At 38.5% G+C, this 25,743-nt stretch overlaps 2 protein-coding genes across 4 annotated transcripts in view; both read left to right on the plus strand.

The window, feature by feature from the left end:
- Window positions 1-3,811, plus strand: part of LOC127632065 (striatin-4-like) — a 46,993-nt gene extending 43,182 nt beyond the window's left edge. For both annotated transcript variants that reach the window (XM_052110541.1, XM_052110542.1), the window contains exon 18: window positions 350-3,811. The gene's annotated coding sequence lies outside the window, so the exon portion shown is untranslated. The remainder of the gene's footprint in view (window positions 1-349) is intronic.
- A 3,958-nt stretch (window positions 3,812-7,769) lies between these two features.
- The window catches only part of LOC127632063 (serine/threonine-protein kinase D2-like), a 52,952-nt gene continuing 34,978 nt past the window's right edge, over window positions 7,770-25,743 (plus strand). The window contains exons 1-2 of one of the 2 annotated variants that reach the window (XM_052110539.1): window positions 7,770-8,232; window positions 8,316-8,637. In XM_052110539.1, coding sequence (XP_051966499.1) covers window positions 8,317-8,637 — 321 coding nt within the window. In that variant the 5' untranslated portion in view covers window positions 7,770-8,232; window position 8,316. Of the gene's footprint in view, window positions 8,638-25,743 lie in introns of both variants that reach the window. The other variant, XM_052110538.1, reaches the window with a different exon arrangement.

Genomic DNA, 25,743 nt, shown 5'->3' on the forward strand with positions numbered 1-25,743 from the left:
CACTTTGAAGCTACCTGCACCAACCGTGTCACGGAATTGCAAATATAATCAGTTTTAAACAGATCCCAAAAAACTTGAACAGATAGCTCCAGTCAATATTGCTGTGTAGGACTGGTCGGGATACTCCAACAAACAATATATTAATAGTGCCAATGAGTCGCAGTGCTTGCGCTTTTAGGTGAAATCAACCTACAAATGGTTTACATACTCTGCGTATAAAGTTGATGCACCGAAAATGTTATACATCAGCTTTAATTTAGCAATTGTTAGTATTTGTATGTACATACAGATGTTTGATAACATGTAATATCTGCAGCAGCGAACTAATTTTTGCTTTATCTCTTTCCAGGGGAGCAACCCTCACGACTGGGCCAAAAGAGTGAAACACAGAATATCCAACAATGCGTGCACACTCTTTCTCTCTCTCACATACACATACACACACACACACACACAATCACACTAACTTTGAAAGGAAAAATGTTCTACACATCATTGCCTGTGTTAAAGGCACAGAACTCAATAACCCATAATCCTTTTATCGATGCCTCACATTGTGATATGAATTGTACTTCTTTTTAATACTAATGATTTTGCTGCTCTTGTTCTGATTACATTGTTAGACAACACTACTAAATTTTATTTCGTTCTGACTCTGCACAGTGTGTAGAGATGGATGTCCACTCTGTTGACAGATGGACACACGCAAACACACACACCTTAACACAACACACACACCCTAGATTTAATATCATGCATGGTTTAGGTTGAGGACTTGAAGGCTCTCGGTAAACAAGACATTACCCAATCATGAACATTTTCTCAATGTAAATTGCATTAGTTCGAATCTGTGAATTAATGTCCTCGCGTAACTGTCGCCTGGTAACGTGGGGCGATTGATGCATTTCATTCCAAAGACTGCTTTAGATGAGTTTCTTTATTTAGCATTTACCTTTAGCTTCACAGCTAAGGGCTTTAGTATTTCAGAGTTTCATAATCACATCCTTGCATTTCATTTGTATATCATGAACTAAAACCAAACACAAGTACCTGCTGTGCGTTTGTGACGGTGTCCATACAAGCCTGTAATCACTGTCATCATACATATTCACTCAGGTGAAGTCATCTGTAATACTAAACAACTGTCAAGTAGTGTGTTTGTCCTAGTGGTTGCTCAGTCAGAGGAATAATTTGGAAGATCTTCAGTTGGGTGAACAGGATTTCAAACTCTTTCTGTATATAAACAGAATGTGCTGAACATGGCACACTGTCTCACAATCTTGGTGCTAAGATCTCTTCTGAATCAGGGACCTGTTTACGTTGCGGGTCAGAAAGCATAAAAGTTCGGTTGATGCCTGCCGTTCCTCTAAGTCATAATCTACGGTTCTTTGGCATTTCAGAGTTACAGCCAGTGCCTCTAGAGTTTCAGAATTCGGAAGAGCTTTTGTCAGGGTATTTTTTAAGATGATAAAATCCAACAAAGCAGTTCCACTCTAGAGGATTGTTGAGGGTTGTTGCCAAAGAACATGAATACAAATTCCAGTGTTTTTACAAATCCCATCACAAATTCCAGTGTATATCTGTATTATAAAATCAGTGTCCTGTAACAGCAGAGTTCTTGGGATATCTATTATCTCAAGCTCTGGTGTTAATAGTGGGAGGCTTGTCTCGGTTGAAGGTATCCTGGTTGAACTGGCTCAAAGCAAAGGTCCAATTGGCTCTTTGAGTGAAGAAAAAGATTGCCCCCAGCGTTCTTTTGACTACCTAAGGAATCCATGCACAGTAACCAAACGTGTGAGATACAAATTCAAAAATGTATTTTGATGCTCCTTGTGGCTTTAGTGAGACAGAAGGTTTTGTAGGGTATTCAAATTAAAATGACTCAAAGCCAAGCTCAAATGGGCTGTTTGAGTGAAGAGAAAGCAATGTTCCAGCTTTCTGTTGACTTCCAAGAAATCAAGATGCAACACTGAAGCTGGAAGGAGACAAATGGGAAAAGTTAATTTGATGCACCTTGTGGTTTCAGCCAAGGCAAGATAGAAGATGTTTCAGGATATTCTGATTACAATGGCTCAAAGCAAAGATAAGATGGGCTCTTTGAGTGCAGATAAAGCAGTGCTCCCAGCTTTCTGTTGACTAAATGATGAATCAAGATGCACTGGAAACTGTAGGGAAGCTAATTCAAAAAGTCCATTGGATGCACCTTGTGGCTTGAGCCCAGGCAAGATTGATTATTCAGATCTCCGATAAAAAAAATCAGATAAAAGAAGTGTCTATAGAAGTGAAGTTGCTTCTATGGACTACCCAAGCAATCAAGATGCAACATTGAAACTGGAGGGAAATAAATTCCAAAGTCTGCTTGATGGACCTTATGGCTTTAGTCAAGGTGCAATGGAAGGTGATTAAAGAGTTGGAGCCAGATCTGATCTTCAGTTGCATTGATTTCCACCCTGAACTCTCAAGATCAAAGGTCACATCACATATTAGCTGTCAATTCATTCTTCAAGGTTTATAATTGTCTTTTACTGGTTTTCTGTGGTCGTAGATGGATAGCTAGAAGGCCGGTTAGAAGAGATGGAAAGACTGATGGGTTGAGCACTATAATGGTTGAAGAGTTGGAGCCAGATCTGATCTTCAGTTCCCTTGATTACTGCCCTGAACTCTCGAGATCTCGCCATTAAGATCGATCTAGCATAATGGAGACATTTCAGATCTTAACAAAACCAGCTCCACCTAAAGTTGTCCCATTCATCCAACTTAGAAAGCAAGCCTTCCCACTTGGGGCGTCTGGTGTCTAGCGAGAAAAGCAGGTTTGATTTGCAAGTTCACAAATCTACAAAACCTCTCGGAGTGGTTTGAAGGAATAGTTCACCCAAAACTGATAATGCAACGTTCTTTTTGGGTGGAATATTCTTTTATTTGGACATGAGTATGTCTTTTGTTTTCATTGTTTATGATTGAGGACGCAGATTTGTTTTGGGGTAGTTTCCCAGTCAATGAATGTCACACATAACTGTTCAATGGCATCCCGTAATCCTTTGCTGCTTACCTCTTTTCATGTTTACGTCACACTGCACACTAACAGTTTGTTTTATGCTACACTGCATGTGTAGGATATAGGTTGGTGCATCCATTTATTGCTGTATCGTTAAGTTCTCTTCCAAAGACTGCAGATTGCATGGGTGTTTAGACGAGTCCTGCTGTCTCTTTTGTACACCAGTTTTTCCACACCCCTCGATGCAAAGTCTTTAAACTACAATGACAAAACACATGCCTTACAGAGAGAGGGCGAATCAGTGTAAAAAGAACAAAACCGAAAAAGTTTGTTTGACAAACTGCCAATGCAAAATGTACGTTTCCCATTTTTTTCACTTATTTGCGTTTCTTTACTTGACATATTATCATTACGATGTCTAATAAGGTGTAAGAAGATGGTAGTACCTTTTTTGCTAGGCTTAAGACTAGCTTGTGATTGTGAAAAAGCCTAAAATACAGAAAATCTTATGGGGGAAAAAAAAAAAAATCAGTCCACAGCCAAGGTAAAATTACATTTTGTTACATGTTTTTATTTTTTAATCGCAATTTATCACTGTGTGATATTTTGTACATCATGGTAAGCTGTACTCAAACAATATCCTCTAACTACAAGGGATATTAGGACCAGCCTTTTATTTATTTTGATTATTTTACAGATTTTTGAACTGCTTTATAGCTCCTATCAAATTACATCTTTTCCTTATTCTTGTTTTTTCTTTCTTTGCAGGTCATGTGTTGTATGTAAAAAAAAAAAAAAAAACTAAATAAAAAACAATTTTGTACAGACATTTCATTTTTGTCTCATCTAAATTTGACTGAGAAAGATTATACGAATATGCAGACGGTTTTACTTTGGACCACTTTTCTTTGGATTAGTGATCTTTTTATTGAGGTTCTAAATACTGTAAATTAATAGGAGTTAAAAAAAAAAAATCAAAATAAATAGCGGTCATGTAATAAGAAATAACATTTTCCTTCATCTTTTGAAATTGAACAGGCAAGTTTCGACTTCTGAAACCTATGTTTACAATTAACTGTTCCAAGAGATCATCTATTGAAACCAAGAGGCACAATGGCTCGTTCTGAAGTTCCACAACTTTCTACGGTCTGATGAATCCCCTGACACACATTTGCATGTCAACAATGCCCATTTTTCCCATCCAGATGCAGACTCTCTCTGAAGTAATAACATTTTAAGGAGCCCTTTGCAGTTTTCATTTTAACAACCAGTTTCAGTCCAGTTTTAAAGATACCATGAAATCGAACTTTTTTTTCATGTCTATTAGCTTTAAGGGAATTGATATGCTAGTGTACATCTAAATGTTGCAAAATTAACATTTAGCAGATGAACATATTTCAAATGTAGTTTTTGTCTTGCAAGAAAATCTTGCTTGTGTGGACATAAAAAATGTTGTCCAATAAAATGTTCTCGAGAATGAGATCCCCCTAATATCACCAGCCACTGACTAACAGTAAAAGTAGTATATCATGATTCACGGCTGTGAAGTAAACTAAGGCAATAGGCTTATTTAAAAATAAATTAAAGAATAAAAATGATAAAAACTTATGCATTTCCTGCCTCAACTTTCAGTTTGTGCAGTGAATTTAGGCATGTATTGTTTTATTAACCTGTCACCATGTGATGTTTTATACTGTCAAACTACACTGCAATGCAGACAAGGTGCACAAGTTACCTGATCATTACTGATCAAGAGGCGCTCCTGACCAACTGTGAGTGATCACAAGATTTTTCCAAAAATACATTCTCATGATCAGCTCGCTGTCCAAGTTGCCGTGTTCTGATTTTGTCTTAAAAATAAAAGAGACTGATCATATGACCAGCAGAAGGCTGCTAAAATGGATAGTTCACCAGAAATGAACGTTCTCTTGCCATTTACTCTCCCTCATGTCATCCTACACGTATGACTTTCTTCAGCAGAACACAAAAAAAGGATTTTAGAAGAATATCTCAGCTCTGTAGGTCCATACAATGCAAGTGAATGGTGATCAGACCTTTGTAGCTCCAAAAATCAAATAGAGGAAGCAGAAGTAATCCACATGACTCCAGTGGTTAAATCCATGTCTTCAAAAGCGATATAATAGGTGTGGGTGTGAAACAGATCCAAATTTAAGTCCTTTTTTACGTTATATCTCCACTTTCACGTCTGATCACATGCACTGTATGGACCTACGTAGCGGAGATATTTTTTTGTATTCTGCTAAATATAGAAAGTCATACACATCTGGGATGGCATAAGGGTGAGTAAATGATGAGAGAATTTTTATTTCATTTTTGGGTGAACTATCCCTTTAAGACTTGAAAAAAGTGTATGCGTTTACATGAGATGTGTTAGCGGCTTTCTCTGTTCTCTCATATACATGCAGATCATTTATTAAGCAGCATTCTCCACAGCAATGTAATTTCCACACCACGCTTGTGTAAATAACTAACATGGCATCCGAGGAAGACTGCTATTTTATTCTCTTCATTTCCGGATATTCCAGAGTTGTTGTTTATTTACTTAACTTTCTATCGAGACCTGTAGCGGAATTGTGCTGCACTATTGAGGTTTCCCTCTCATGTAAAACTCTGAGATTCCCCAAATGTGAAAGCACATACACAGACTTGAGGGATAGCCAATATTTAACATTGGTTTAAATAAATGGGTTTAGTTATAATGTATTCTCGTTTACATATCAGAACACGGCTTTCTGCAAAAACCCTGGATTAAACTATTTTCAAAGTGTTAAAGTGCATTTAAACATAGTAATTGGGAAGATTTGTGCAGGCTGTCTGTCTGTTTTAGAAAAAGAGTTGGAGGTAAATAAAACATAGCGCAATGTCAAGTGGTCTGACCGTGTATTTGTCAAAAATTATTTTTCCTAAATTTATTACAATAAAACACAATTCTGATCAAACTGTGGCTTTCCATTCCTGTAAATAAACATGCATGATAAGATGTGATTGGCCACACATAAAAGAGGGTGTTTACATATATGTAAAAAAAATCCTGTTGTTTTTACAAAATAAATTGGCAGCTGTGGTTGCCAGAATAATTCTGTAAAAAATACTGTTAAATGTAAACCACTTTACAGAACAACCTGTACATTTTACAATTTAAAATGTTTGTAATTTACACGCTGGCACTGTAAAAAAAACTAATAAATGAAGTAATAAATGAAAGTAAAAAAAATTAAATTAACATGCCTTCTTAAACTGTAAAAATCTGTTCTTTACTTAATGAGGTATTTGTTAATCACCATAGTGACTACAGAGGGTCACATGATGATGTGAAATTCATCAGAAGTGGCTTTTCCATGAGCAATGATCAATAAACAGAAAGAGACTCAGTGCTCAATATCACTCACACAAACACTAATCACCATCATGGTAACACATAAATAATGCAGTAAACATGAACTAAATTACATCAAAAATAACACAGAACACCCCAGTGTATGTAACTGATATTAAAAACAAGAAGAAACCTAACTGTTCCCATAAAATGGGTCATGCAGGGAATTGTAGGAACACCCGATTACTGTTTTTTACTGTAATTTTAACAATAATTTACTGTAAAAAAGTACATGTACTCTCTTGTTCTTTTTACCATTAATTGTACAGGAAAATTGTTCTTTTTACATTTAAATTATTGCATTTTTACATCATTTTATTGTAAAAACTACTGTATTGACTTTTAAAATATATTAAAACATTTTACAGTTAATATTTGTTAATCAATTAACATTTTATTTCTGTAGCATTTTTACACTATTTTACTGTTAAAATTACTGACATTTTTTGCAGTGTAGAATTCTTAATTGAGAAAAAAAGTCCCTTTAATTGTAAAGGTCAGAAAGAGGCCATTTAAAACAAAATTATGACGAATGTTAATGAAGTGTAAAAAATACATGACACGGCCCCTTTATTTTAGTCTTGTTTCTCAAGTCACCTGACTCACCTGAGCAGATTGTTTATTTTTTTTTTTTCTTACTTGAAACATTTATTTCTTAAACCCTCTGTGTAATGCTTGTAATCCCAACACCATAAAAAAAAGTCTGGTACAAAGGACTAATTTTGCAGGGAAAAATGAATTAGAAAAAACAACATATTGCTTTAGTTAGCGAACCCATTTAATTTCATTATTGGTTTTAGCTCTCAAATATTTGCACTTAATGCATGGTTTTATATACCCGTTGTTTGTGAGTGGACACTCCCTTTATCCATTCAAGAGGAAACAATGCAAAACTTCCACCTTTTTTTCTTTACATTAGGCTGGCTTCAGAACAGCAGCATTTGGGGTGAACATTTAGGCGTGTTCACACACTACAGGTCAGGTATGTGGTTATTATGTGGGACACTGAGAGACAGATTAGGGAAAGAGAGAGAGAAGGAGAGTCTGGGAAATGAGTGTAAGTGTGGGGCCCCAGGCAAAAAAAGAGGACGACAAAGTTATTCCAGGGTGGGGGAGTAAACAAGGCAAACTGTTACACAAAGGGAGAGACATAAAAGTTGAGAGAGAGAGAGAGAGAGAGAGAGAGGGTGGTATTGGGAGGAGACATAACTGGAGTATGATCTCATAGTGCTTTTCCTTTACAGCTCTGATTGGCCAAGAGAGCTATCAGTCACACCACTTCCTCCTGGCCTCTGGGAGGTTCAGACGGGAGGGAGGTGGAGATAGGGGGGAGTGGGAGTGTCCTCAGTAGTTTTCTTACTGAGACACAGCAGACACTGCTCAACACCGACAAGAAACTGAAACACAGTCTGACTTGCAAAGCAAGCCTAACCAGGAGCTCTGTCTCTCCAGCTTGTTTCCTGTACTTGGAGGCCATCTTGAACAGACAGACTTTGGCTCGGTTTTTCCTCCTTTGTTACAGTTTCTTTTCTTAACTGTGTTTCTTTCAAGTTTGGACGTTTTCCTCTTTAAAGCTGCTTTGGAGACTTTGGAGAACAGGAAGCGGGAGGAGGAGGTAGAGGAGGTTGAGAAGGAGGGGGCGAGACGCTCTCAGTTTGAAAGACAAACTTCACTTATCCGCCTTCCTCACCTGCTCCTTCTGTGGAATGAAAGCCACGTAGAGGCTCTTTCTGTGAAAAAGAGGGTGAGAAGAAAGAAGAGCCACTTCCTGGAAAGGGATCCGTTTTGTTTGAGCTCAAAGAGACAAGGGACACACAACAGGGACAGCCACTATTGATGAGTGAGTGTGTACTGGTCTGTGAAGTTGTGTTGTTACCTCACACAACATAGTCTTACCTCTCTTTTGACTATCTTTGACTACAGCATGGCCAATGTCAGTCCCTTCATCTCTCCGGGACCCATGTCCCAGGTCTTCTTCCCCCTTGGTGGCCCTTCCCCACCTGGGTCAGTGGTGATGCACCAAGGGACACCGGTCTCTGTCCCTGCAACCCCAGGTTTCCCTCCAGTGGACATGGGGGTGGTCCCAGGGCCTGGAGGAGCATCGGGTATCCCATCGGGGCCTCCGGCACCAGCCGGTGTCTCCTTCATCATACAGATTGGGCTGACTAGAGAGTCTGTGCTTCTACCCCAGACTGCAGACTTGGCCTACGTCAAACAGATTGCATGCTCAATTGTGGATCAGAAGGTAAGCACCACCCAATACATTGTGCCGACAGTTGTGATGCTTTATGCACTAGCACTTTTTGCACAGCTTGAACGGAAGTTAAGATGTTTTGAAGAAGCAAGCCTGTCCTCGGATTTAGAGTTAATATACTTTGTTTACTAAATTACAGAGTGTAAGTGTTGGTTCAGAATTGAGTTTACCTTTGTGTCCAAGAGAGCTTCAATTAACTTCAATTCAGATATCAAAGATCCTTTACAGCATTTCAAAACCTCATAAGCTCTTTATTTTACAGTTGATCATTTCAATAGAGTGAGACGTATTTCCTTTACTCCATTGCCACTTCTTCCAGTCTTTGCCATTCAAAGCTGCCATGCACGCTTGCATAACACTCACACATATTGAATACACAGATATCCATTGTGTGCAGAACTTACTGTTGTATATGGCAATTCTAAGCCCAGGGTCAGCATTTGTCACCACAGAAAATCCCTTCAAGACACTGAATTGTGAACTTTGCAAATGAAGGAAATGATATGCGAGTCATAGAAATGTTGGAAGGGTATTAAAACTACACAAATTGTATAAAATTAGAGTCCAAAGCATTGAGTGTATTTACATGCATGTTCTTGCACCGATTATGCTTAATAAGCCAACAACGTGCAATTGACGTATAGTTTTTTTTTTTTTTGTCAATTAAGATCATGAACAGTTTAAGCAAAAACTATCAACACGAACAGATTTTTTGCTACTTTCCCTGATTTTGCATTGCATGTAAACACCTTTACCAGTGTTCTTACCAGTTTATCCAGTTTGTGCAAATGCTGTGCGTATGCCTGTTGAAGTGTTGACGTCAAAAGCAGAGGATTATCCCATGATTATAAATCTCTTATGATGATTTAAAAAAACAAACAAAAAAATATCTTCCATGTCAATTAAACCAAAAACTCAGTATCCATTAAGACTAAAACCAGCTTGGTTGAATTTAGCCCATTGTGGAAAATCAGATGCATTTATTGCCCTATTCTGCCACAAAATGTCCAGAACCCATTTCCACCTTAATGGAATAAGACACAGGCCAGCCATTTGACAACCATCCTTACCTCAAATCTGCAGTAGTACCGACAAGCTGAGATTTTATCAGCCAATCAGGCTATCTTTGACTGCAGCATGGCCAATGTTGATTCAATTATCAGATTTCCATGCTCTGGGCGATGGCCATTGTCAGCTTAAAAGGATTCATGTGGAGAGGGTTTTTTCAGGAAGCATTTTTAGAACATCATTGGACCAGTAATCATGTTTTGTACCAAACCCCTTAAAACAGAGCTTTGCAATCATAATTGGTTCTCAAGCTTTAGTTTAGTTCTTTTCATGAAGATTAATGCCTTAAACTGTTGCACAACTTGCCCTGGAAGGAGACTTGCAGGTCTAGCCCTGCTTGTACTTACAGGATCTGTTTCCAAGCTAATCTGTTGAAGACAGAATGTAATTTAGACCTATATTGGAAACACTGATCATAAGTAACAACTTTTCGCTTCAACTTTCAGATCCTTTCAAGTCCTCTATTGTACCCTTTAGAATACCAAATTTGTGAGTTTGGGTTTTGGCTCATGCTACCCTCTTTCTGTCTCTTTCCCTCATCTCTCCTTGGCTTTAGGCAGAGTTAGTCACTGTGTTACCTCTCTGTTTATGCAAATGGATCTTTCTGTTCCACAGAAACTTTTTTACAATTTTCTGGAGGTGATGTGGCAGCAGAACTCAAATCCTCCCCCCATACTCTCAATGTATGCTCTCCTTCTACCAGTTTTCCTTTTCTACGACTCCTGTACATTAGGAAAGAGACTTCTCTCCAAAACTGTTTAAACATCTTCAATGCCCAAAACGTATTTGGAGACTGAAGTCACCATTAAAAATGTATGAATTACATTAGATAACAAAATATTAAACCAAGTGTCATCTCAAACAAATAATGCCAGACCAGACCTTTTAGCAATTACTTCTAGCCAACTGGTGTCAAAGTGATTTTTAGTGGATGTATGAAGTCACTTCCCCTGTCTTTGCACAGTAACCACAGATGGTTCATCACATTAAGAGTTTCTCAACCAGTGTCCAAATACTTTTAGGCTTCATTTCTAACAATATACTGGATTTATTTTGTGATTAATTTTATTAAATGTATGCCACTTGGTTTGATATTTCATTATATAATGCAAAAACATGTATACATTTTAAAGTGTGGCTTAAGTGTACTCCAAATATGGCAGTAGCGGTTTTAACCACCACGCAAACCATGCAATTGGTGGGGCACCGGACGTCGGGGGCGACATGTTGTTCTGGGCACACGCGTGAATACGCTGTTGTCTGCGGTCTCAGAGCGTTTTGCGAAGTCGCCGGGTTCTGGTCTGTAGGACTTTGGCTTTGAGTTTGTCATTTATGAAAAAAATATACAGGCCTTCTGAACTTATTTTGCCCACACGCACTCACTCACACAGATACGCACAAACGGATGAGGGGCCGTTCTCACTGAACGTGTTTTTCTATGTAAAAACACGCTGGATGAATGTCCTTGACATTGCACATGTTTTGGAAACATATATGAATGTAAATATTGCTTTTTTTATCACTGTATTGTGGAAAAACTGGAAAACATGCATTCATTGTCTTTTAACTAGATTTTTATTTCATTAAGCATTTTGAAGGACCTTGAACGGATGATAGAAAGAATTTAAAATTATAATTTAAAATAAATTGTAATTTTTTTAGCTAAGTTTTTCTGAATGGGGCCCCAGGTTGTTTGGTTGCTTGGGGTCTCAGAAATCGTTAACCCGCCCCTTCTTTTTGGGGCCACTGTATGCAGGCATAAATAAAGAATTTGTGAAGGCAAAGATGGTCTCCATTGATTCGGGTGTCCCTGTTGTTCCTTGCCCTGTCTATTTTCCTGGCTGGCTCAGCACGTAAGCAGTCCATTGTCCATGGGATAAAGAGGAGGAAATGAAGCCTGTTTCCTCCTAAAGTGGGAGGCCACAGTGTGTCCTCCGCCTCTGAACCGTTCCCTGGGGCTTCCTTCAGGAGTCTGTATTCTCCATGCTGGTTTAGAGACAATGCAGTTACTTGTATCTTTGCACATCTCCACCCAACACACCTTCCCATTGACTGTTGCAGGTTTATACATTTTATTCGTTGGATTCCTTAAAGGAATAGTTCAAACAAAAATGGAAATTCTCTCATCATTTACTCACCCTCATGCCATCCCAGATAAGTATTACTTTCTTTTGATCTGCTGAACACAAATTAAGATTTTTAGAAGAATTTCTCAGCTCTTTTGGTCCATACAATGCAAGTGAATGGGTGCCAAAATTTGGACACTCAAAAAAGCACACATAGGCATCATAAAAGTGATCCATACGACTGCAGTGTTTTAATCAATATTGTCCAAAGTTATATGATAGGTGTGGATGAGAAACAGATCAATATTTAAATACTTTTTTGCTTAAAATTCTTCTCCCTGCCCAGTAGTGGCGCATAAGAATGTGAATCACCAAAAACACAAGAATAAGAATGTGAAAGTCTATTTTTCACCCACACCTCTCATATTGCTTCTGAAGATATTGATTTATATTGATTTAGCCTTATAGATTACTTTTACGCTAACTTATGCGATTTTAGGGGCTTAAAGATTTTGGCACCCATTCACTTACATTGTATGGACCAAAAGAGCTGAGAAATTCTAAAAATCTTCATTTGTGTTCAGCAGATCAAAAGAAAGTAATACTACAGAGCTGAACTATTCTTCTAAAAATCATAATTTGTGTTCTGCAGAGGAAAGGAAGTCATACATATCTCGGATGGCATGAGGGTGAGTAAATGATGAGAGAATGTTCATTTTTAGGTGAACTATCCCTTTAATGTAAAGCAGCCTTTAATTCAATACAAGACATCTGGACATTTGTTTTGAAGTTCACCAAAAGATAGTGTGGCATTTGACCAGATTAAAGGAACGACACTTTTTCTAGCAGATATTCATTAAAACTCCCCAAAGATTGTTATACTATAGCCCATCGAAAAACAGTGAAAAGATGAATTTGCCTATTTTGATCAAACGTGCAACCGATTTTAACCCAATCTTCTCTACGATTCAAGGCGAGGTGTGTGATTTTATGTTAAAATGCCTTTTCTTGTCTCAGCTTAAAATAATTGTTAACCCTCACAGGAATTGTTGACTTGTGCGTCATAATACAAATCTTCTAAATGCATTTGGTTTTTGGTGAGAATCTACCCGTCATTTTCTTCTTTTGTTTTTTATAAAAATCACAATCTTAATGAATTTGAAGCAGGAGTGTTTGAGGTTTTGTCCAATTTTTACAGTTTGTTTGGTCATGTGAGTGGCATAGAAATGGCATACTTCGTTTAAGTCTGAATCTATGAAAACATTTTTCACATTATCTCACCATCGCATTGACGGTGTGGTTTGGAATGTGTGTCAAGTCTCTGTTTTAGTTACCCAGTTTCTATCTCGCTGTCTCTTGACAGATTTCTGCATAATGTGTTCAGAAGAATTAAGAATGTGGTTAGCAACAAAATGTAGGTGTCTACATAGTGACTAGCTGAAAATGAAACAGATGATTGGGGTGATGGTAAGTCGTCACCCAGAAAACAATTTGTGTTTATTTATCTGGCTCCATGGGGGATTATGTTCTTTGAAATGCCTCATACTATTAATCTGCTGTTTACCAATCTCCTTGTACTCTGTGCCTGAGGTATAACTAGCAGAAAAGAGACCAGATTTTCTGACATAGTTCAATTTAGTTTTATGCATATGAGTGTGACGTGATGCATCAACAACCAATGCCAGTGCAGACAATGGAGCTCACCTAATGCAAATGGACACTGCAGGCAGTTAGGAAGCAACTTGGCAACCTCCAGTCAGAGGCGCAAAAAACATATATGCAAGGAATGCAATGCATAGGGGCGCCATGTAAAGGGGGGCGCAGGGGGCCTCCTCGACCCCTCCAACATCAAGCTTTAAGGACACTCATACAGAAATGTCTCATTGCAAAATTTTATTTACTTAATCACTGCTTTTGACTTGTTTTCATTTTTTTTATTCTGTATTAGCATACTTAAAACAAGATAAATTTACTTGAATAGCAAAATAGCATAGGATGCTCAGACTTGTTTTCAGAGAATATTTTTGAATTAAGTTTATAAATATCATGTTTTAAGCATAAATCTAACAACATGTAGTGAAATTATTTAAGTCTGAAACAAGTTCATTTGTCCAATTTAAATAAAATATTCTTGTATATTGTTTTCTGTATCACTGTGCTGTACAGCCCACAGTGTCTGGAATCTGGGGAAATCACTTGCAATTCTGCACCGTATAGCTCTCATGTACTGTATTCCTCTCACTCCTGCTCATTTGAATGGCTGCAGAAAGTCTTTGCATGGAAGAACCGTATTTCCTTGCTAATTTACCGCTTTGCACTGGTCACCATTTGACTATTCAAAACTAATGTTCTTTTATGCGGCTTTCAACAGGAAGTGAATCCCAAAGAATGAGAAGAGAAATAACAAGACAGGCATTCTTTAGCATTGTTTTGATAGAGGTATTTTTGTAATAGTTGATCTGAGAGTCTGATTTAGATAAGAGATATGTCCCATCATGAACCGTGGTAGGTTCACTTCTAATGTTAATAAAAAAAGAAGAAGAAGAAAAAAGAAAACACCCACCCTCATTCTGTCCACCCTCTTTCCACCCTCTGTCAGAATGCTTGGTTTTGGTGCAACTTCTCCTTTAAGACTTGACAGTAAACACGCACTGTTATCATTGGCTCTTGACTGATCTGCTCTCTCATTGCCCGCTCACCGCTACTGGGCGGGGCTACGGAAGTGATAAGGTAAAGTAGGTGTTGATGTGTTGTTGTGGAGAACACCACAGTGTGACATCACAGAGGGGAGGAAGTACAGATTGTTTTGTTTTGGCAGCTTGGTTTCAACAAATGCTCTTTTTGCTGTGAGGAGGAAGTTTTGAGTTCTGAAATTTACAGTATGTTTTTTTTTAAATAACTTCTTATATGTCATGACCCGTTTAGATAATTATTAAATATTAAACAATATTTTTTTTTATTTTTTTAAAGCAATATTATTATTAAACATTTAGGACGTTACATGCCAAAGTTGAATACTTAGGTTTAAGTAGTTGTTCAAATTGCTTTCCCTGTCACATGCATTTGATTGGCAACTGCTGATCAGAATCAGAGTCAGGACGAGCTTTATTGCCAAGTATCCTTACACAAACAAGGAATTTGTCTTGGTGACAGGAGCTTCCAGTGCACAAACAATACAGCAACAAGACAGAGAAACTAATAAAAAAATATATTAAAAGCAAAAAGTGAATAAAGTATATATAGAAATGCACAATATGACTATGGATGTCCAAAATACAAATACAATCTGTTATATACAGACGCAAGAGAATGTTATGGCAGAAGAGGTAGGGTATGTTGGATAAATATAAACAGACTAAGCTGTGTATTGCACATTACAGTAATTATTGCTCAATGGTGAAGTTTGAACTGTTCATGGGATGGATATTCTGAGGGAACAAACTGTTCCTGTGCCTGACGGTTCTGGTACTCAGAGCTCTGTTGCACCGGCCAGAAGGCAGCAGTTCAAAAAGGTAGTGGGCTGGGTGAGTGGGGTCCAGAGTGATTTTTCCAGCCCTTTTCCTCACTCTGGAGGTGTACAGTTCTTGACCCTCTCAGCAGTCCGAAGTGTCCTTTGTGGTCTTCTGATATATGATTTAGTAGCTGCAACACACTAGACAGTTATAGAAGTGCAGAGGACAGACTCAATGACTGCTGAGTAGAACTGTTTCAGCAGCACCTGTGGCAGGTTGAACTTCCTCAGCTGGCAAAGGAAGTACAACCTCTGCTGGGCCTTTTTCACAATGGAGTCAATGTGGGTCTCCCACTTCAGGTCCTGTGAGATGGTAGTCCCCAGGAACCTGAATGACTCCACTGCTTCCACAGTGCTGTTGGGATGGTGAGCAGGGTTAATGCTGGGGTGTTCCTCCTAAAGTCCACAATCATCTCCACTATTTTTAGCATGTTAAGCTCCAGGTTGTTATGGCTACACCAGTGAGCCAGCCATTCAACATTTCTTCTCTATATAGACTCATCGTCATCTCGGATGAGGCCGATGACAGTGGTGTCATCTGCAAACTTCAGGAGCTTGACAGAAGGGTCCTTGGCGATGCAGTCATTGGTATACAGGGTGAAGAGTAGTCGGGAGAGCACACATCCCTGGGGTGCACCAGTGCTGATCGTACATGATTGTACATGAGCTGGGAGTGAATTTCCCCTGTCTCACTAGCCGCTGCCTGTCTGTCAGAAAGCTGGTGATCCACTGACAGATAGACATGGGAACAGAGAATTGGTGTAATTTAGTCTGTGAAGCTGACTCACTCTCTATCTTCAAAAAACGCCAAGAGCGTCTTTTCCAAGAGCACTTAACCAGTCACAAAAAAAACAAAAAACATTTACAATTCTTGTTGCAATTAAATCTGTTTTGTATACTATTCTGATGATAGTGAAACTTTGTAGTATGGCACTTTTCGTACCACTGTCTCCTTAAGATGATTTGCTTATGTTTTCCTCTTTTGTAAGTCGCTTTGGATAAAAGCGTCTGCCAAATGAATAAATGTAAATGTAAATTTAGTCCGGAGAATAGTTGGGATGATGGTGTTGAAAGCCAAACTGAAGTCCACAAAAATGGTCCTTGCATATGCCCCTGGTCTGTCCAGATGTTGCAGGATATGATGCAATCCCATGTTGACTGCATCCTCCATAGACCTGTTAGCTCGATAAGCAAAGTGAAGGGGATCTAGAAAGGGTCCAGTGATGTCCTTCAGGTGAGCCAGCACCAGTCTCTCAAGTGATTTCATGACCACAGACGTCAGAACAATGGGTCATAACACAGCTTACATCATAATATTTGGAATGTTCCCAGATTTAAACTGACAGTCTCAAATAGTTGTTACTTTGGTCGGATCTATGGTTATTATGGTAAATTATTGTTGAAGTAACTACAAAAACAGTACACAGACAAATAAACAAGCAGTTATGTTGGGACCGTGAACAGGAGGGTGTCAGGAAATGGATAGCAAACAGATTGGAGAGAAAAAGTTGTAAAATGTAGGATATATTATATTATTATTATAATTATTATTATATAGGAAATATATACTGAAGTAATCACATCAGATTGGATGAACCCTGCCTTTTGATTAGCACATGGCAGTCTGTTCTAAAACAAAACATTACAGCGAGATGTTAATACTCATTTCAATACTTACACACACACACACACACACACACACACACACACACACACACACACACACACACACACACACACACACACACACACACACACACACACACGCGCGCGCGCACAGCCATTTATAAGCCTTTAATTCCATAGTTGGCACAAATTTTGGTTGCAGAATGTAGTTTCAATGCCATGATGTGAGTAAATCAGTATGTAATTAATCTCATTAAGATTATATTCTTTTCAGACCAACCGTGGTTCGAAATTTGTTTCTTTGAAAGAATGGAGATTTTATATGATTATACAAATCAAAGCAGCTTAGATTTGCCATGAAAAGAGCACAAATGGGTAGGATTGGGTGTCAGACTGGTGTGTGCCTGGATTGAATGTAATGTAGGACAGTGTGAGCGTTTAGGCGTGGGTGGGGTGTGCATGTGAATTTGGAGAAGGTGGAGCAGTGTGTTTTTTTGTGTGCATGCACTACTCGCAGAAACAGATGTTTGTCTGTGTGTATGTGTCTCCAATGACACATACACACAGAAATGGGTTACCACAGTGGGTAAACACATGATCTCAGATTGAGGAGAGAAGTGTGGTTCCCATCACTCTGCCAGTGCTGGCAATTTTCTGAGCTCCCTGTTTCTCTCTTTCACTCCATCCACTTATGAAAAAAGTACCATGGTATTGCCATGTTATTTGGACATGGTACCACAGTAATACCATGAGTATGTACATATATTATGTACACACATTTTTTTAGACGTATAACATGGTAATACCCCTGTTTTTGACAGGTACCCTTCGTAGTAGGGCTCAGTGGTTAAGGCTCTGGGTTACTGGCCAAAAGGTCGGGGGGTCAAGCCCCACCACCACCAAGATGCCACTTTTGGGCCCTTGACCCTATCTGCTCCAGGGGCGCCATATGGCTGACCCTGCGATCTGAACCCAGCTTTACTGGGATATGCAAAAAAATAATAATTTCACTGTATATGTTCAGAAATCTATAATTTGTGACAAAAATCTAAAGGCTTCTAATGCCATGCTTGTAGACATGTATCATGGTAATGTAATGCTTTCTAGACATACTATGGTAATACCATATTTTAGACATGAATCATTGTAATACCATGTTGTTTTTAGACATGTAACTTAGTAATGCCATGCTTTTTAGACATGTGTCATGGTAATAAGATGTTTTTAGATATGTAAAATGGTAATACCATTTATTATGCCATGTACTATGGTAATACTATGTTTTTAGGACATGTAACATGATAATACCATGTTTGTAGACATATACAATGGTAGTACCATGTTTTTAGACATGGCAATGCCATGTTTCTGGACATGTACCATGATACAGGTAATACCATGGTTCTTTGGACAAATAGTATGACAATACCATGTTTGTAGACATACCATGGCAATAAAAAGCTATTCTTTGGGTTTCCATGGTAAACAATTATAGTAATCATTCAGTACTAAGGTAAATTTCAAAGTACCATGGTATTATAATCTTATGTCATCACTGTACAATTTTTTGTAAAGGTCATCTCATGTGCTTTTTCAATGTCCTCTTCAAGAAATAAAGTTCTGGCTGTGGTTGGGGGCCCTGGGGATCACTGTGGCATTCCTATTGGATAACCTGCCCCATCGCCCTGACACCTGGACCACAAAAACCCATTTGAACATGGTAGTCACACACTCCATAAAGTCCCTTTGCCAAGTCCCCTCCACCCCCCTTCTCCCCCGTGCTTGCCAGCTATGCCTCTCATGTTACCGTTCTCTTGAATAAAAAAAGGACTGCTTTGTTTTCAGCGCCCTTGCCTCAGCACCGGGCAGCGCACAGAAAGTAAGCTTGTGTGTTGCTCAAACGCTGTTAATCCAAAGGGTCTAATGAAAGCAGCGTGTGTGTGTGTGTGTGTGTGTGTGCAGTGTGCATGAGTTTTACATCTTAGCTAACATGTTTAGTTCTGGAGGCAGACAGTTCCAATCCCATTTTTTAGACACTACCATTTTCTTTTTTTGTTTTTGTCACCCTGCACTTAAAAATCTTTCAATGCTTCTAATTCTCTTTGATGAAACTCACTTTGACAGCATGATCAACAAAAGCGTATTTCATTATGGCCTTCAATTTAAAGGAATGCTAAATACAACTTTTATTTCAGAAACAATTGTTTGAGCCATAATGTTGTCTAATACTTACTTTTAAAGTGGGACTACTTTACCAGACAAATTAACATCCTGTGGGTAGAGTTTGCTCCATGGAAAAAGTGCTTAACGGATAGTTATGCCATGTCCCTTCTTGGTATCTTTGTGCATATTGTGAACACAGAATACTCTTGTAAAGCAAGTTTCAGTTTGAAATAGGGATGTCTCGATCCAATCTCAAAGATCGGTATCGGGCCCATTAAGGCATTTGTTTAACTGATCGGTATTGGCTTTATTGAGCACAAACCTAAGCCTGATCGTTTGTTTTACATAAGCTGTCATACAGGTGTCGTAAATGGAGAGACACCTGTGTGAGATCTTTGAAGAGAGTGAGACAGAGACAGGGTCTGTGAGCACCTCATCAGGTGCAGAGTTACCTCGCAGAGCGAACCATCCCAAGGTCAGACAATCCACTGCTGTACTTGAGGGCACATGCTACACAATTTTCCTCACTGGCTGCTACCGCAACCAAGTTTCTTTGTGCCTCCTGCACAAGGGTGGACAGCGAGAGACTCTTTAGTGCAGTCTGAAATGTCATCGATGAGAAGAGGAACCAGCTGTCCACTAACATAGTGGAGAGAGTAAAAACTCCTGTAGCAGCTCCAATAAAAGCACTTTAAGAACTGGCCTTCCTTGATAACAAAAGAGTGCCTTGCAATTTTATTTTTCTATTCAGGTTTTACTGTAATGCTGCTACTCCAATAAGTAGAAACTGTTTTTTTTTAAGAAGTTAAGCTGCTACATCACTTTAAGTGTAATTGAGATTTCTTGTTTTATTATAATGCTGCACTAAGCAGAATTGCGATTTTTTTTTTTTTAGTGGTTGTGTCTGTGAATGTTAAAGTTAAGCTATTACACCACTTCAAAGTGAAATTGTGATTATATTACTAATTTTGAGTGTTCTAGTTTTACTGCTACAATGCCACCCTAAGTGGAATTGATAAGAGCTATTTCTAAAGACAGCTTTTTGTTTGTTTACTTGAATATTTTGTTAAAAAACAAATGGAAACCAATGCTGCACTAAGTGGAATTATTAAAATAAATGGTCTGCACTTATATAGCGCCTTTTTAAACTTAACAGTATTCAAAGTGCTTTACACTGTGGTACATTGACCCATTCATACACACGTTCATACACCAATGGCGGCAGAGCTGCCATGCAAGGCACTAGCCTGCCATTGGGAGCAACTTGGGGTTCAGTGTCTTGCCCAAGGACACTTCGGCATGTGGCTATTCAATTGTCAAGCAGATACATTGGATTGATTTTAATAACTTTAAATCATTCCTGAGAAACACTGTTGATATTTGAACTCAACTGCCAAAAACCTCCATTCAATTCTCATTGGAAGCTCTGTCCCCCAAATTCATGCACACGAGACATGAACCAGTCATGCACCAGCTCCAGACACTCACATTTCTCCTGCTACTTAATCTAACATCACAACAACAGCATATATGAGTTCTGTGAAACATAGCAAAATTAATGTTACCCACCTATTGAGAAGAAAAAGAGCAACTTCTGTAACTGTCTTCAACCTCTCGGAAGTCTCTCCATCACTGAAAAGCCTCACCGATGTTGATGTGGCTCCTAGCCCTCGACTTATCATAATCATTCTTATTTAGTTTATATTCGTCTTACCTTTTTCTCTCGGTCTGTTTCTCAGCCATTTGTCCTCCTTGGAGTTTAGAAAGTTCACATCAGCCAGATTTGCCTCACACTTCTAATTAATTTCCCTCTCACTCTGCCCCCAACCCCCATCCTGTGCACTCAAGAACTAACCCATTTTGCTGATTCGCTGGAGTAGTGTTGTGTAGATTGGTCTGATCCACTTTGTTTTTGTCCCAATATTAGATTTGTTTTTCAGCCCACCCACAGAACGGACAGCTTGAAGACTGTGAGGAGATTTTTGCAGAATTTGACAAAAAGTGTATTGGATTAGAATTACTGAGTGGACCTTTAATGTACTTGAAGTGTGCACCTAGCACTAAGAAAATACAAGTATCGGATCAGGACTCTGTATCGGCAGATCCTTGATATTAAATTACTCGGATCGGGGGCAAAAAAAACTTGATCGTGACATCCCTACTTTGAATTATACATATTGTGTGGTTTATTAGCTGTAGTGCTCATGTGGGCGATGCAAATTTGAATTAATCTAGCAACATTTCCCAATCTTTTTCCACCCTGTTCTCCAAATTTCCCATCCTCTTTCCACCATTCTGTCAATTAAAGTGGCAAAATATTCTACATGCAGCACATAGGAAAAAGGCCAAAAATAAATAAACAGAAATCAAATTAAAATGGCACAGGTTGTCCATTCTAATAAATTATACTGTATATGTTGAGCAATATTAGTGAATATAAAATGCAAAAGCAGCATTTTGACTTAGCATTGTTGTTTGAGGTATCATTGGTAGTTGTACCCATCCAGCAGGCTGCCATGCACTACGTAGCGGGCCCAGTCATGTATGGAATGTAGATTTGGCCTTTCCACGGTTTTCCATGACACAGCTATTCACCTTTGTTACTCATATAAGTGCAATCTACTCATGACTCAAGGGAAAGCAATCTTCACACCACAAATATAATATACAGATGATAGTATGGGGCTGACGCAAGAGCATTACACAAAGAAATAGGCTTTGTTCCTCCACAAGTCTTTTCCTCTCCATTATGAATGTGTTGTGGACACAAACAGGAAGTCAGCCTCTTCACCCAGAAATTCTACAGAGCCATGACAAACGTTTACTGAGTCTGACAGGCTTCCTGATTTCTTGGACCAAAGCAGTCCACTTTATCTATTGCTTCTTTCTCTTTACTTCATCTTTTAAGAAACGACTTTCCCTTCTGTACAGACAAGCTTAGATTAAAATGTATTTCCAAGCTGACTTTCTTACTTTTGTTTTACAAAAGTAAAACAATTGGGCATAGAAAGATCAGTTGTTGTTTCACCTAGACTCCAGGCAAACGAAAACTACACTTGTTAAGCCATTTCATAGGGGTTCTTACATGTGTATACCTGCTAAATGTTTGTTTTATCTACCGTGTAGGTGTACACTAGCAAATATGACTTAAAAAGTTATACACATGGACTAAAAGCTAAAACTTTCTGCTTTTGCCCCCTTATCAAACAGTGCCTTTAAATTTTACAGGCATTTTAAACTATGCTGCAGGGGGTTATATAATGCACAAGTGGAACAGGATGGAGAAACAGAAGAATAAAGTTAACGCAAGTGAGAAAAAAGATAGAGTTGTGCCTTTTTACCTTCCAGGCTTTTGTGCTCCAAATGAATTCAGTGTATTTGTTGGTGTGAGTCAGCTAATGACATCATCGCTCACTAGAGTGTCATGTCTATTGACGAGGAGTTTTCATTCACTCCTGTCACTCACATTGTAGTGCCGTGGCCCAGGGCCAAAAAAAACTGTTGGCATTTCTGATATTTTTCTCAGATCTGAGACACTATGACATCACACGCTCTAAAAATAGTCTGACTCGCTAAAAGCATTTGTTCCATCAAGCACATAACACAAAGAGCGGTGAAATTCCTGAACTGAGCCAAGCAGGTGTTGGGTGCTAATGAGTGAGGCGCGTTGACGTCTTCACAACGCAATTGCCATGGAAGCATTTCATTAAACGTCAATATATGGTAAAAACCATAGGGTGTTTTTGTTGTTTTTTTAGCTATTTTAGCTTGGTATGGGAAGAATATTTTGAAGGTGATGACAGTGGAAGTATTAAGAAGTTGTGGCCAAGGGTGTTGCCTAAAACGCCATTTATAATAGGTCATTTTAAAGATTTTTAAAAGCCTTTTGACTCTTCAGAGTACTGTTTGCAACTTATTACAAATATTTGCATGCCTAGTCACAGTGGAACAAAAATGAGAGACCTGTTTTAAAAAGGGGCATCTCTGCAGAACTGTACTGCACATGCATAAGCTGTTCTGATTGGAAACTGACGATGTTGAGAACAACCGATCATTGTTCCTAATGTTCTTTCAGTTCTTTTCGGCGCTTTACACAATAATCTGCCCTTGCTTCATACGTACTACTCAAAGCTTCCATGAGTAGACCTTTCTTCTAAAAGAATGATACATTTCACTTTAAATTAATAGTTCACCCAAAAATAAAAATGATAATTGCTTATAAATGTAGTTGGTTATGTAATGCAAACATTAAAATGTATCACCTTACAAGTTATAGGCACTATAGTCAACATGTTTGTATTTCAAAAGACACTATTGCGCTGGGAACAGTGCGAAATCTACATTTATGAAAGGATAATCTGCTGTTTTATGAAAGTGAATTTCATTGTTGTAGTGTTCATGTCACCTGGAAACTGCCGCAATATTTACAACGAACCACGTAACAATCATTTTGCAAAAATGTGGATTTAGTAAAGTGATTCTATGAGACCAGATTGTAAATGTCACATACAGTAGATTAAATACCGTAGTCAATATATTATAGACTCTTCGATGTAAAATAGCACTGCACAAAATCAGGGTCAGCAGATATGATTTAATTTGAGTTGCTTGTGTATTTGCATTATATTGGTTATAGTAATTATTGCTTAGCAAATAGTGCCTATGATCATTATATATTATATATTATATATTATATTGCCATCTAAGAAGGTCATATACAGGTAATCACTTTGAGCTTCTGGTGTGATTCACTGATCCTATTAAGACTGTATAATCTATGATGGCAGATTAACAAAACATAGATATGAATGATCCATCAATGACCAGGAGCTATTTTTGTGGTGTATGCCCAGTGGCCCACTATTTGTGAAAATATGTCTTTGTTCTGTGCTTGACCGAATTTCAGCATCTTCACACGCCTTCACAGCGTCTTCTTCCGATTAAGTTGCTTGTGGCATCTTTAGCTGAGAGTGCAAAGCCCAGTTATCTCTTTTGTTAAGGTGATTAAAAAGATAAAACAACCATCGAATAGAGAGATCTTTTTTCTCCCCAATTTGGAATGCCCAATTCCCAATGCGCTCTAGGTCATCGTGGTGGCGTAGTGACTCAATCCGGGTGACGGAGGACGAATCTCACTTGCCTCCGCATCTGAGACCTTCAATCCATGCATCTTATCACGTGGCTTGTTGAGCACATTACCGCAGAGACATTGAATGTGTGGAGGCTTCATGCTATTCTCTACGCTGCATCCACGCTCAACACACCACACGCACCACAGAGAGCACCACATTACAGTGACTGTACTCTCCCTAGCAACTGAGCTAATTTGGTTGCTTAGGAGACCTGGCTGGAGTCACACAGCATGCCCTGGATTCCTGACTCCAGGGGTGGTAGTCAGCGTCTTTACTCGCTGAGCTACTCAGGCCCTCTGAAAAGGGAGATCTTGATTTATTGGCTGTAATGCCTCATAGAGTTCAATACACAAAAGTTGTCTGTTGAACACTTATCTGGAGTGATGTTGTGAATTTAACAGATTATTTAGGACTTTTTGAGCTAGCATGTCAAACCCGGTTTCACACAAAGGACTACTGCTGGTTAAAGCTGGGCAGATATATAGATATATACTATATATATAGACACTGGTAGAATTCAAAGAAGCTGTCAGTATTTCTCAAACTAGAGACTCTGATGTACTTATCCTCTTGTTTAGTTGTACATCTGGTCTTTCACATTTCTTTCTGTCCTTGTTAGAGCCAGTTGTCCTTTGTCTTTGAAGACTGCAGTGTACACCATTAGCAATTTCATACATTTTATAGTCTTCATTCCTCAAAACTATGATTGGCTGACGAGTTACTAGATAAATCTGTTTCTTTTTTTTTTTACCTAATATTGATCTTAAGACATGCCAGTCCATTGCATAATGTGGCAACTCTAAAACAAACACAAAGACAATGTTAAGCTCAATTTAATGAACCAAATAGCTTTCAGCTGTGTTTGATATAATTCTAGTACCAAGTTATCAATTTAGCATGATTAATCAAGGATAAGGTGCTGGAGTGATGGCTGCTGTCTAGGTTTGATCAGAAATTACTTTTTTCAAATAGTGATGGTGCTGTTTTTTTACATCAGTAATGCCCTGACTATACTTTGTGATCAGTTGAATGTCACTTTGGTGAATTAAAGTACCAATTTCCTTCCGAAACAGCAAAATCTGTACATTATTCCAAACTTTTGGCTGCCAGTGTGTGTATATACAGTGAGGAAAATAAGTATTTGAACACCCTGCTATTTTGCAAGTTCTCCCACTTAGAAATCATGGAGGGGTCTGAAATTGTCATCGTAGGTGCATGTCCACTGTGAGAGACATAATCTAAAAAAAAAAAATCCAGAAATCACAATGTATGATTTTTTAACTATTTATTTGTATGATACAGCTGCAAATAAGTATTTGAACACCTGAGAAAATCAATGTTAATATTTGGTACAGTAGCGTTTGTTTGCAATTACAGAGGTCAAACGTTTCCTGTAGTTTTTCACCAGGTTTGCACACACTGCAGGAGGGATTTTGGCCCACTCCTCCACACAGATCTTCTCTAGATCAGTCAGGTTTCTAGGCTGTCGCTGAGAAACACGGAGTTTGAGCTCCCTCCAAAGATTCTCTAT

Source organism: Xyrauchen texanus, chromosome 38 (assembly GCF_025860055.1).
Source record: "Xyrauchen texanus isolate HMW12.3.18 chromosome 38, RBS_HiC_50CHRs, whole genome shotgun sequence".
Classification (NCBI taxonomy): Eukaryota; Metazoa; Chordata; class Actinopteri; order Cypriniformes; family Catostomidae; genus Xyrauchen; species Xyrauchen texanus.